Consider the following 14,769-nt stretch of genomic DNA (forward strand, 5'->3'; position numbering starts at 1 on the left):
GTGTGTGTGTGTGTGTGTGTGTGTGTGTGTGTGTGTGTGTGTGTGTGTGTGTAACTCTTGGACAAGTCTTCCTATAAGATCCTCACAACAGACCCATGTAATATGCTGAAGGCTTCACTTTATTTTTCTTGATATTGTGTAAATAACAGTAGAGCACAAAGAATGATCATCAGTTATCCCTCCCTGATGCTCTTGTTATGGGACTAGACAATCCTTGTTTCTTGCCATACATGGTCTCCATGAGTTGCTGTGGGTGAAAGAAAATCATCACCTAGTGGCCACTTAGAAACCATGAGATCTTCAAATCAGACAAACTCACAAGGATAAAAAAATTGTGCCAGAAGAGTGCTGGGTTGTTGTTTTTTTTTTTTAATTCTTTGCTTTGCTTTTTGGTTTTCTTGTAGTCCTTTATGTCCTTCAATTTTATATTTAGTAATAAACAGGTAAAAACTTTTTGTTAAAGAATGTATTTTGGATTTTTATAGATTCATAGAAATTTAAGGCTAAAGGGAATCTAAGAATCATCTAGTCATTCCCTTCATTTTGTTGATGCAATAACTCAGACCCAGGGAGAGCATATGACTTCCCCAAGGTTATAGGGCAAGTGGTAGACTCAGGATTCAAATTAAGGCAAGGTCTCCTACCACCTATTTAAGTGCCTTTTCCATTACTGCATTGTTGCTTTTTCCAGGTGAACTAATAATAGTTTAGCCACCAGGTAAGTCTATTAACTACTAACCTCATTCTATTCACAAGAATCAGGTACTAGGAAGTCCTATTCACTCAGGATATTATACATTCTGCTCAACAGCAGAGGTAGCTCCAGGGAAATGCCAAGGTTTCTATATTTCTCAGAGAACTATCAATCTTTTATTCCTCAGATCTATCCAATTCTGGGTAGCAGGACTAGAGTTGTTCATCTAAGGGGTGAGGTCAATATAGGTTTTCTCATTCAGAATTTAGTCTGAGCTTCTATACATGGAAAATGCTGCCTTCTTTTATCAGCTGTGTTTCACTAAGCTTTAGTCATGAGATGAATAAATGAATCAAGAAATTGTTAATCACCTATTACGTGTCAGTTACTGGCCAAGTATTCGGATACAAAACTAAGCAAGCAAAGCAGCCCCCTGAGCAGCTTATCGTTGGCAGTATATAAAACGGGATCACAAGTGTTCATGTGCTATGACATGGCTTAGAAATGGACAGAGAGTGGTGCTGTGGCCTGGATCTGAATGAGATATAATGGAAACTCACCTGTCAGAATCCAAGGCACCAGACACAAGAGTCGAGGGGTGAAGAGGAGGAAGGAGAGTGCCAAAGTGCAGGTGGAATGATTTGGAAATAACCTGGAAGTAGCAAGATTATCCCGGTTTTGGATGAGATGCAATGAAAACTTACCTATCAGAGCCCAGTGGCTGAGGGACAGAGTCTGAGTTGTGATAAGAGGAGGAGAAGCAGAATACAGACACCATGGTTTAGAGGTGGCTGGGAAGTACATAATGGAATCAGCCACACAAACACGCTCAACTGTTGACTGGTTTTCTCGAAGGCATAAAATCAACAAAAAAAGGAATGAAATCAGAAATACTGCTACCCAGGCTGCACCCCCATGGATTTTCCCAGACTTAGGTGGTCTTTAGCTAGCCTATCATCAGGGTTCAAATCCAAGATTTCTAGGACACAGTCTAAGGTGCCTAGGCATAGCTTCTGCTACTCCCAGTGGAGCTGTGGCCATCTCCAATGTGGAAGTCAGCAATACTCTCTAATGCAAAAATTAGCACATTTCCCCAGTGCAAAAATGGATACTCTATCATAGCCACTGTTACTCTGGATTCAGCCACTGATTCTGCTTCTGCCCTAATATTTCCTGAGTGAATGCTAATGCTTGCCCACTCTTAAATCCAGTGCTTTTCCATTTGGTGGCATATTGATTACAGACACCTCCACCTGTTTTTAACTTAGCTAATATGCTGGTGGGGGCAGGAGGCAGGAAGGCGTGAGGTTGGGCCCTAACATAGAGAGCTATGTCTCTTGCTTGACATTTATTCCCCTTGTCAGCTTCTCTCCTTGAAAAAAATAAAAATAAAAACATAGAAAACTTATATGAATTGATAACAAAGTGAACAAAGCCAGCAGATCATTGTACACAGTAATAGCAGTATTATACAATGATTAGCTATGAATGACTTAGCTATTTTCAGCAATATAATGATCTAAGACAATTCTGAAGGACTTATGATGAAAAATACTATCCACTTGAGTGCAGATTGAAGCATTTTTTTTACTTTATTTTTATTTTTGTTTTCTTTCTTATTACTATATTTTATTTTTCTTCTTTTTTTCTTTCTTCTTTTTTTCTTTTTTTTCTTGGTTTGTATGCTCCTCTGCAACATGGTTAATATGGAAATATGTTTTTCATGACTGCACATGCATAATCTATATCAAAGTGCTAGCTTTCTTAAGGAGTACAGAAGGGAGGAAATTTGGAACTCAAAAATTATTTTAAAAAAATGCTAAAAATGGTTTTACATGTAATTGAAAAAAAATAAAATAAAAACATTCTTTAAAAAAGAAAAAGAAAAAACCCATAGCACCTCCTTCCTTGATATTGTGTTCATATCCACTTCCTAGACAGATGCCCTTTGGCTCTTTCCACTTGCTGGCCTTGCTTACACAGGACAGGCTCATGTCTATTTATGAAAGAAATAGATAGAGGCACTTTTACAATAGTAAGACAAGGTTCACTGGATCATAGGATTTAAAGTTGTATATGTCACTAGTCCAACCCTTCATTTTATATATGAAGATGAGACCCACAGAGTTGAGATGACATGCCAAGTTTTCACAGGGACTAGAGCTAGATCCTGATTAGTGTGAGCAATGAGTCCCCTGAAGTGGTGGCATTATTTGAATTCACATATATATTTCCACTAGGCTGGAACTAATTACCACATTTTACATAATTGTAACTACAAATAGTATAGATTTGTATACATGTGATCACCTCACTCTTGTATTCCAATAAGCTATGCTTCCGCTAGGATGCCTGAAGTTGGGTAGTTTTTGTTGTTTATTTAAATAATCAAATGGAGTAAATAACGAATATGTCTGGTCTTTAGGAGGTAATCATGCTGTATTCTGAAAATCTTTTTTTTTTTAAATTTTATCAGGTACCATTTCTGTCAACACATTACGGACACCCTACACAGCTCCAGGAGAAAGTGAGATCCTAGACCTGGATGATGACCTCTACCTTGGGGGTTTGCCAGAAAACAAGGCAGGCCTCATTTTCCCAACCGAAGTGTGGACTGCTCTTCTCAACTATGGCTACGTGGGCTGCATCAGGGATTTGTTTATTGATGGTCAGAGCAAAGATATTCGACAAATGGCTGAGGTTCAAAGCACTGCTGGAGTCAAGCCTTCTTGCTCAAGAGAAACAGCAAAGCCATGCCTTAGCAACCCATGTAAAAACAATGGCATGTGTAGGGATGGGTGGAACAGATATGTCTGTGATTGTTCTGGGACAGGCTACCTTGGCAGGTCCTGTGAGAGAGGTAGGTTTAAAGATGAGGCACCTACGTCATGATTATATTTGAAGTTCTTATTAGATTGATGAGCAGGGAGACTGGTTAACTGAAGCTAAACTGATTCTTATTGAAGTATAGGCTCTAGATCACATTATTTATTTATTTAGAGGCAGCTGCATGGCTCAGTGGATAGGGCACCAGGCCTGGAGTCAAGAAGACCTAAGTTCAAATTCACCCTCAGACACTTACAAGCTGTGTGACCATGGACAAGTCATTTAACTTCTGTTTGACTCAGTTTTCTCACTGATAAAATGGGTTTAATAATAGCACCTAACCCCCAGGGTTGTTTGGGAATCAATTGTACTTAGGGAAGCTAGGTGGTGCAGTGGATAGAGCACCAGGCCTGGCATCAGGAAGACCTGAGTTCAAGTATGGCATCAGACACTTACTAGCTGTGCCACCCTGGGCAGGTCACTTAACCCTGTTTGCCTCAGTTTCCTCATCTATAAAATGAGCTGGAGAAGGAAATGGCAAACCACTCCAGTGTCTTTGCCAAGAAAACTCCAAATGGGGTCACAAAGAATCAGACCACAACTGAAATGATGAAACAACAACAACAACAACAAAAGTACTTAGCTCTGTTCCTGGTACATAGTAAGCATTATATAAATGTTAGCTATGATTATTATTATTATCATTATCATTATTATTTATTACTACTACTACAACTACACCCATTTATGTCATGAGTGTGCATCCAAGCACCAGTATAAGTTGGGGCATTATTATTATTAATGTACTAAATATTTGGGAAGGTATACAAGTTGAACATATCATCAGAATACAAAGTCAGCATTTTTGAGTGTTTCAGGGAAATGACCTAAAAAGTGTGTTTTTGGTCATAGAGGCTGTCTCTTTTACCTAGAAAGACCACTACTTACAGAAATAGTCTCTGTGCCATGCTCATTCAGAAGAATGGGAGATGAAGTAGAGAGTACTTAGCTAGATTTATGGACACTAATAGTTACATCAATGACAGAAAATAAGACTTGAGCCAGCATGATATAGTGGATAGAAGGCTTGCTTTTGAGTCAAGAAGACCTCACTCAGTTCAGGTCACACCTCTAGTGAATATTAGCTATGTGGCCAAGGGTAAATCCTTTCACCTCTTCATGTCAACAAGAAGCTCTCTAAAATGGTATGTTACAGAAAGTGGCAAAAGAGTTGCCATTCTAAACTAGTGAATGGAATTCCGACACTGGGAGTTCTTCATGCTGATGAAATCACAGATACAGATTGTCTCCCTCCCTTTGCAAAGTTAAATCATTTTAGTCAAAAAGTAAGTAGAAACACCATTGATATTATTGAACCTCTATATGAGTAGGTTGCAGAGTTAAAATGGGGTAGCAAATACTGCGTTGACCTCAGAGTTAAAGAAAAAAAAAGTTTGGGCTTAATTCTTATTATGAAAGAAAAATATCAAAGCCCCTTTTTTCCTGGAGTGTCAACGAGATCATTTATGTTATTGGCTTCATCAACCAGGTAATTTTATGCAACTGTGCCTCACTTAAATCCAAGACATCACCCATCACATGATGATGTCATTGGTTCTCTTCAAAAAAGAAAAAAAACAAAACAAAACAAAAAATGAAAGACTAACAACAATAAATGCACTTTTAAGAAGTACATACAACCTTCAGTGGAGCCCTATGTCTAAAGCCTAGCCTACCACTAAAGAGTACTTTACACATGAATTAGTTTATGAAGCCCCGTACCAGAGTCAGTCCTGCTCTATCTGGCAAGAATTAAATTTCTCTTTTCTTACCTTTTCCCAGCCTCCCTCAGGGTGTGTGATAGGAGGTTATAATAAGACTGAATTGGGAGGGAGGAGAGAGAAGAGTGGAGGAGCAACAGAGGTAAGGAAGGGTTTAGGCAAGGGACATTTGGGAGCTGTTGCCACAGAGGCATCAAAAATGGGAATACCCTCTTCTACCCAAGTTAAAACCTCCATCACTTCACTCCTTTCCCTGATGGCAGTGAATCCATTCTGGTTCATTTCCAATAATTGTGCTAAAAATCAATTTTATAATCCCATTGAGTTGCATATGCCTTGCTCTTATACTGTAACTATGTTCCATTCCCAATAAATAATTTGAAAATTATTAATGATATTTTTATTAAAATATTCAACAACTTTAAAAAATACAACATATAATTACCCTCTTTTTTATTCAAATTTCCCTGAGCCTCGGTTCCTAATCTGTAAAATAAGAGGTTTGACTAGAATCATCTCTGAGATCTCTCCTAGTTCTAAATCTAAAATCCTATCACCCTTTTAAATATATATATATGTGTGTGTGTATGTGTGTGTGTGTACACATACATATATATAAATATATTCATTTTATGAATAAAAAAATATGGCTAGAAACTGAATGAATAAATGTATTACTTTGGTCAATTACGTCCACAAGGCAGAAGAGCAGTTGATGGCACACAATATCCCCAGCATCATGGATTTTTAAGATCTAGAAGGGTCTTTAAGAGTCATCTAGATGAACTTCCTCATTTTACAGGTGAGAAAACAGCCCAGAAGGGTTACAGGACTTACTCTGTCACATTTAACTCAGGCCATTTGACTCCACAACCAATCCTCTTTCCATGGCATCAGGCTACCTTCTGTGTGTGTTCAGTTCACCGTAAACAGGAAATTATCAGTTTTGTGTTGTGCAGTCAAACAGGACAACAGACAAGTACTTCTGCTCGTAGTGGAGTTGTTTCTGCCAGCAGAAACCTAATCTCAACATCGGTGAATTGGCAAAGGTAGTTATTTCTTTGTGTAGATTACTCCCTCTAACCAGGCAATAAAAAAAATCTGTCTTCTGTTCTTTGGGGGAGGAAAAAAAATCATGTAACTTGATGAAGAAATAAGAAAAAAGAGAGGGGGGGAACCCCGGTATTTAGGATATGTCATAGTTAGGCCTAATTTAAAAAAATAATTTTTTTAAAAGCCCTTACTGAAATGACCTAAAATGTAGCTTTTCATTTTATTCCATTGGACAAGGGACAGTTTATTCTGATGCCTCAGGATTATTTTATTCCTGGTTAAGTGATACTGGAAGAGGGCATAACTGAACTGTCACATGAATTACAAAAGCCTTCAGTTAAATATGTATGGTATACCACCCTGTGGCAATATTCTGCTATTACATATGGCAAGCATAAAAATAGGCATTGTATTTTTTCCTAGCAGAAAGGGGGTAGAGGGAATATTTACATATTGCAGTAATTAGAAAGAGGGGTGGCAAGCATATGCAGATTTGCAAATGAGAATTTAATAGCAAACTTCATCACTGGGATTCACATCTGACAGTTTACTGCATCTTGCTGCTGATTTCCCTGTTGCTGCTATGGTTGTGCATCTCGTGTAAAGAGAAAGGTTGTTGGTTTTTATTGATTTTTCTTCTTGGCCTATCCAAGTGAAATCTGAGCACTTTTTTGATTTCAGAATTAATTTCTTGGCATATTTTGGTGAATGATGGTAACAGGGAAGGCCAGGTTTCTGACTGCCTAAGTTGGCTTCTATCCATTGCTTCTCCATGTGCTAGTTGAGTCAGCAAAGGATATGTTACTTATTTATTATATTTCTAATTGACAAGAAACTGCTTTCCATAGAATAAGATAATAAGAACCTGAAGGGAACTTAAAGGCAGCTTGGTTCAGTGGACAGAACGTGGGACTTGAAGTCTAGAAAACCTGCGTTTGAATCTTACTTCAGGGGACCTTGGACAAGTCACTTCATTTTGATGGGCCTCAGTTTTCTTATCTGAAAAATGAAAAAATTAGACTTGATCTCTTTAGTTATCCCTTAAAGATCTAAATCTATGATGCTTTGAAATCATTTAATATAATGGCCGCATTTCACATATAAAGATACTTGGGCCCAGAAAGACAAAGTTACTTGCTGGAGACTATATCTCAAATAGAGCTTGAACCCAGGAAGAATAGGGGAAAAAAGTAGCAAAAAAAACCAAAAACAAACAAAAAAAATTGTATTTCAACTCAAACCTTATCTCTCTTACTAGCTACTTATGAGCCCTTGGTGAAGTCAGCTTACCCTTTCTAGGTCTGTTTTTTTTTTTTCTATAAAATGAAGCAACTGAACTAGATGACCCTTGTTCTCCCTTCCAGTTCTAAATTCCATGGTTGTAATTTAATTTTCTGGCAATATAATTATTCTAGCAATATAATCATTTTATATGTGAGGAAATCAGACTTATAGAGAACAACAAATAGTATTTATATTGTGCTTTCATTTTATAATGTGCTTATCTCATTTTATCCTCACAACAACCATCAGGGTAGGTACTATTACTATCTCCCATGTTACAGATGAAGAAACTGAGGCAGATAGAGCTTACATGCTATTTTTATTCCCATATGATAATTGAATAAACCGAGGCAGACAGAGATAAAGTGGTCAGACACTTGGTGTCTGAGTCCATGTTTAAATTCAGATCTTCCTGACTCCAGATCCAGAGCTCTGAGGTGCAGTGAGTGATGTGCCCAGAGTCATGGCAGGACTCAAACTCAGGTCTTCTGTCTCTGCCTGTGTTCTCCCTCTTATGCCATATCAGAATGCATACTGTATTTCTCAACTTAACATTGATACCCCTTTTGGTCATATACAAACATAGATACCTCTTCAGGAAGGAGAAAAGTCGAAGTCTGGGTGCATTCACACTCAGTGTTATTACAGGAGAGGCAAGTTTGTTGCCAAGTAGAATAAGCACTGATCTGAAAGTCAATTCGGGTTTGAGTTCTGACTCTACTCTGTGACCCTGAGCAAACCACATAACCTCCCTTAGCCTCAGTTATTGTTTCTTAATCTGGAAAACTGGGGAAAAATACTTAGAGTAACTTCCTCAAGTGTGTAGACAAAAGTGTTTGTAAATTGTCAAGTACTATACAAATTTACACAGCTTATTATTATTTCTAATGGCCTTTGCTAATAACAGATAAGTCTTTTCATGGGATATTAAATATAGTTATAAATATTAAAGGAACTGAAAAGGAAAATAATGGTAGTTTCATTTCAACCGATAATGCAGTTTTTCAGAAAATAAGAAACCATGTTAGAATAGTATATTCTAAATGAAGACTATGGCAAATGACTGGTTTGTGTTAATATAATTGAAGGGTATTTGCAATAAACAAAAAAATCATCTTCCTCTAAAGCTATGTGCTAATTATATACTATGAAAACTCCATCTCAAAATATGTATATCAAACAAATTAGGAAAAACTTCTCAGAAAATGACAAACTATTGTCAATATTGAACCCAGGCTCCTGCCACCTGTTTTGATGAAGCATTTTTTTTTATAAAGAGAAACTGAGAATTTTTTGGTGATTTTAACATTTCAAAACCATTCTTGATTATATGTAAAATAAAAACATCAATATAATCAGAAGCCTCATTTTACTTGTTTATGAAAACTCCAGCAGATGGAGGGACAGATGTCACAGCAATATAATTTGGCTTCTTCTCTGATTTTCATCATAGATCACAATATGTGACTGCCTGTCGGCAGAGTCTGACACAGGTGTACACTTTAGGCTTCAACAAGGAATAATGCAAAGAAGTAAATTTATCAAACTTAACGACAAGGGGGAAGGAGACATAGAAGACAAAGCTGAAAATGCCTTGTTCCCTTCCCTTTTGTACCCCAGGGAAATATTTAATTGGAATAAGGCTTTTCAATAATTCTCTTTTGCAGGTAGATTAGAAAATGATTTCACCATTAATTTTAACCAAATAGCATAATCTTCCAATATCAGGTCTTAATTTACCATTTATTTGACAACTCCCGATTTCATCCTTGTCTAGTTTCCAATTGCTCTTCCAAGTAAATACTGACTCTAATCATGATGAATCATGTAGAATTACACTTACATATTGTCAGTTTTATACACATGTAAAAAAAATTTAAAACTATATGGATAGTGGTAGTGCCTGTTTTGACATGTTTATATATAATAATACATAATTATTATTTTCCCTTCTGCTTTTAAACATGTCAAAAGTTACTCGTGGATTTTTTTTTATTTTTTGTTATGAATAAACATGACTCCATGTTGATCTCTTATATTTATGCTAGATTCAGGATTATTTACAAAATAAAAACATTTTAATTTCAGAAAATTAGATATTTTTCACTGAAATTGTGGATAAAAGTCTGTATTTACAAGATGCTTAAATTTTCAGGATGAAAATAGGACAATACCATCAACTGTCTAGCTTTTTTTTTCCTTTATGATATGAAATTATCTAGGTTTAACTAAAATTTTTCATCCAAGTGTTTCAAAAGTACTTCATAGACTTAGATTGTTAGTTGGTTTGGGAACAAGAGAGAGAAGTCATTAATTCTTTTGAGAAGGCTGTGTTGCTGGTGGTGGTTCATAGCTAGCATTTATATAATACTTTGTTTCACAAAGCATTTCATGTACATCATTTCATTTGATTCTCCCCTCATTTGAATATTGTGAGTATCATTGTTTCATTTTACAAATGAGCGAACTGCCAACTCAGAGAGGTCTAGTGACTTGCTTATGGTCACATAGATCCTATCATTGGTGAAATTTGAACCCAAGCCTTTCCCTTTTTTACTTCCACTAAGCTGTGCTGCTAAAAAGCAATCAGTACTTTTTCCAACTTCAGAGTAATGCTTCCTTCCTTCTCTCCTTCCTTCCTTCTTTTTTGCTTTCTTTTTCTTTCCTTCCTTTCTTTTTTCCTTTCCTCCTTCCTCATTTCCCTTCTTCCTTATTTCCCTCCTCTTTTTCTTCCTTCCATCTTCCATCTCTTCTTTTCTGTTTCCTCCCTTTCTCCCTTCCTTCTAATCAGGCTAATATTCAATTTGATAAATAAAGGGTGCATCTACAGCCATATCCACCTATTTTCCAATATGACTATGTGGAAGTGTGGTTCTCAAGAGAGCTTTCAAAGGTCACATTAAAGATGAATAATTAGAGTCAGTTGAGTTTTACTGTCTTCCTACTACATACTCAGTCCTATTCCCAGCTATAAAAGAAGACACTACCTCTTACAAAAATTCACCTTCAGCAAATAACGAGGCTATTCTTTAATGTAAATCTCCTCTACGCTGGGTCATACCCTGTCACCCATCTCATCATATCTCACTGAATTCTAACAATCCCCCTATTGCTCAGTTTTAGTTTATAATGTAACAATGAGCATCAGTGAGAATGTAGGATATTTGCCAACTGGTAACATTACTCCATCATCTACTCAGGGATTTTGGCTGTTCTTCTTGACTCATAATCAAGAGACCTGAATTCAAATCCCACCTCAGATACCTATTAGCCACATGACCAAAGAAAAAAAAACATTTAACAAGTCTCTGAGCCTCTGTCTCCCTCTGTAAACTTAGGATAATAATATTTAGAGTATATACCTCATAAGGTTAGTTTGAAGGAAGCATTTTATAACTCTTAATGCATTGTACAGGTGTAAATTAATATTGTGGGTTGATCCTATGTGGTATGAGTAAAAGATGGATGAGTCTGAAATCAGAAGATAAGTTCAAACTTTAATCCTTGCATTTACTGTCTATATGAACTTGAACATGTCACTCAACTTCCTTGGATTTCAGTTTCCTCATCTGTAAAAGGAGATAATTGGACTTGGTGAAATCTAAGGTCCAGCCCTAAGTCTATGATTTTGTAATCTTATTATCAAATAATCCTAATATCACACATGTAAAGGGTAGAATAAGGTTGGATCTACATGAAGCAAAAACATTTTCAACCTTCACAAAATACTTGAGTCAACTCCATGAGTTTCATATTTCATAAATTTAATAACTGTCCACCAGGTGGAGTTTGTCATTTTGGCTATTTGGACATTGGGTAGCTATGACTTCTAAGGTAAAATTACTTTTATTTTCTTAAGGGATCTATGATTCAATCAGTGTGGGTTCTAACTGTATTGATGAACATCATAATCTCTTTAAAATTTAACAGATGGTCTTTGAAGGTTGCTGATCTTAAAAATAATAATAATAATAATAATCCATTGGCTTTAGTGCAATTCATCACCGTATAACCAATTTGGAAATAATCCTCTCTGAACTTAGCTAAGCTAGTGCTTAGGCAACAGCCATATAATATATCACCATGGCCATACTCAAAACCCTTCTAGCTTGGGAGGGTCTTCCAGAGCTTTAGCCTTGACAACATTTGCTATGACTATGTATTAGAGTCAGACTTTAATGAAGACAGAAGATATACTTCTTGATTTCAGATAAACCCTCTCTTATTAGGACTTTGATATAGACTGTTATCTATATTTACAAACTGATTTTTGGAGGGAAGAGAGAGGGAAAGAAGTAATGTAAATCAGTTGAAAATCTGATTATTTTGAAAAAATCAGTTAATAAGTTAATGTGACTGAATTTATCATTAATTTTCAAATTAACTGATTAAATTAAATTATTTTTAAAATGATGTCATAATCATTGTAATTGATCTACCTTATGTGACTAATTGTTAGGTTTACTTTTCTTAAATACTATCTATTATCTCTGACAATCTCTGATTATATAATTCACGGATAACCTGTTTTGACCAAATAGAATGATTTAAAGAGTGGAAAGAATTTTAATATGGATTCCATTCAACCAAATGTAAGTTCCAGAGAGAATGGCCTTTGATTAGTACCTCATCTCTGCTCAGAATTTAGGTCTTGGTTTCTAAATTCTAACAGATTCTGTCACACAATTTCATTTCTAGATGAGCTATTCATATGATAATCAGAAATAATGTATTTCATATCTAATTATCAAGACCAGGGGGTTATAATATTTTTTTAATCTTTTTTTGGAAAATATACTTGGGAAGCCATATGCCCAAAATACAGCCCTACTAATAAATATAATTACATTTGAAAAGCTAATCATTATGTTAACATTCATGCCAGGAAAGATTTCCTAATAATTTGTGCCATATAAAAATAGAATGGGTTTTCTTGGGAGCTAGTGTGTTTCCCCTTATTGGAGGTCTTCAAGTGAAAAATGAAGGATGCCAACTTTTGGGTTTTGGCTCAGAGGAGATATTTATTCAGCTACCAGTTGGTTTGGTGGCCACTGACGGTCTTTCTAACTCCAAAATCTTGGGAATCTGTGTTTTCGGATAGGTGGTTTAATACCTAGGCATTGATGAATTAATTTAATTTCCAATTTTTTAATTATATTATATAGTATTCTAAGATGTTGGGCAGCATTATCCAAAGCCACACATTTGTTTTGCAAAGATCAACACCCATGTGGTGTAAATTATTGGTTCTTTTCTAAAAACAGTTTTTCAATTTATGATGAGTGGCTCCATATTAAGTCGCACTTCTCCATGTGCTGATTTGCTAATACCTTCCAAATTTATTCCCTAGAAAGTGCTATTAAAGTGACAATGTTAATGTTACAACTGTTTCATACCCCAAAGTCTACCCTAGGGTAGGTGACTATCTTCAGAAAAATGGGGCAGCAACACCTTGGCAATGGTGATGTCATTCCTACTTAGCAATGTAGAAAGGAAATAGAAAGGATACAGTTAAGATACCTTTCCTTCCTTCTTTTTTTTCCCCCTATGGATCAACAGTACTCATAAAAGTGATTAGAGGCAGCTATGAAATACAGGTCAGGGCAGTAGATTTTGAGTCAGATGACATGCTTTCAAATGTCTTCTTTGCTACTTTTTAGTCACTTCGATATTCTGGATCACAGTTTTCCCATTAATAAAATGAAGAATGTGGATTAGATGGGCTTTGAAACTACTCCCTGCTTTAAATAGTATGGATCAATAAAGAAATGTTCCTAAAATCTTGGGCTTTTAGAGTTTGAGGAGATTATAGATGCTCTAGCTCAATTTCTGCATTTTACAGATGAGAAAACTGAGTCTTAGCAAAGTAAGTGACTTGTTCAAGATTGTCCACATAGTCAGAAATGAAATCTTAATCCCCTGACTACTTCTAGTGAAGCATTCTGACTGCTATGTCATTTTCTCTTCATTGGAAAGTTTGTCCTAATGTCTCTAAAATGTATACTAGTACATTAAAAAATCAGTCTCACTCCTCCATATGAAGTCAACTAATGTGAATTTTTCTTTTCAATTTTAAGAATTTGATAGTTGAAAATAAAAGGCTAAATTCACACATTCAATGTGAATTGGACAGGTCTCTAGTGTGTAACCTTTCTTCCTTTGAAAAGTGCAAGTGAACTAAACCAATAAAGGAAATTTTATTTTCTCCCCTTTCTGCAGAGGCAACTGTCTTGAGTTATGATGGAAGTATGTTTATGAAAATCCAACTTCCTGTGGTAATGCACACAGAAGCAGAGGATGTGTCTTTAAGGTTCCGATCCCAGCGGGCCTATGGCATTCTAATGGCAACCACATCTAGAGATTCTGCAGATACTCTCCGCTTAGAGCTCGATGCAGGGCGTGTGAAACTGACGGTCAACCTAGGTAACAAATTCCCTTCCCCCATTGAACTAACATTTTTCACCGGGTTTGTTTTTGCTTGCAATCATTTACCGAGCAGCCTGTTTGCCATGGGAAGTAAACACATTTAATGATCTAATTTCCATTTTTCAAAGTTATTTATTTTTACATTTTGCTTTAAAATTTTACTTCTGCATCTTTTTGGTTTGCTTTAACTCAGCCTAACATAACCTGTCATAGTGTAGCTCCTATTACCTTGTTGAGTGTTCTCAAAAGGGGAGCCCCATTTATCTTGGCATTTCTCAAGGAAATATATAATTATGTGGAGTGTTACAAACATAAATTTTCCAATTAATTAAATTTTAATTCACTCATGCACTTGAATGTAGGTTAATCTACTTTTTATAAGCATTCCATATCCCAAATATTTAATTTTCTCCTAGTGCTTTGGTACTTTCACCTCTGATGGGCTTTTCCTTTGAACAGTCACACAAGGTAGTAACCCATCTTCTCTGTTTTGAATTACTGTGTGGTGGTATTTTGCTATCAAACGATAACCCACAACCCTTCAATGCCCAAAGTCTGCGGCCCTGAGCAAACAGCCATGTGAACACTAAAAACACAGACTCTTCTACAGAAAAATAATGCTTTCCTGGTTTTATTTAGTATTTAGAAAGAACACTTCTAAGTTAAATACAGTAAAACCTCACCAATATGGTTTAATTTTGTAGG

General features: G+C 36.0%; 1 protein-coding gene across 21 annotated transcripts in view; it reads left to right on the top strand.

Annotated features, from left to right (window-relative positions):
• Positions 1 to 14,769, top strand: part of NRXN1 (neurexin 1) — a 1,385,770-nt gene that overhangs the window by 597,079 nt on the left and 773,922 nt on the right. For all 21 annotated transcript variants that reach the window (XM_027865387.1, XM_027865388.1, XM_027865392.1 and 18 more), the window contains 2 exons: positions 3,171 to 3,554; positions 13,858 to 14,061. In XM_027865387.1, coding sequence (XP_027721188.1) covers positions 3,171 to 3,554; positions 13,858 to 14,061 — 588 coding nt within the window. The remainder of the gene's footprint in view (positions 1 to 3,170; positions 3,555 to 13,857; positions 14,062 to 14,769) is intronic.

The sequence above is a fragment of the Vombatus ursinus genome, unplaced genomic scaffold, assembly GCF_900497805.2.
Source record: "Vombatus ursinus unplaced genomic scaffold, bare-nosed wombat genome assembly UNPS02014778.1, whole genome shotgun sequence".
Taxonomy (NCBI): Eukaryota; Metazoa; Chordata; class Mammalia; order Diprotodontia; family Vombatidae; genus Vombatus; species Vombatus ursinus.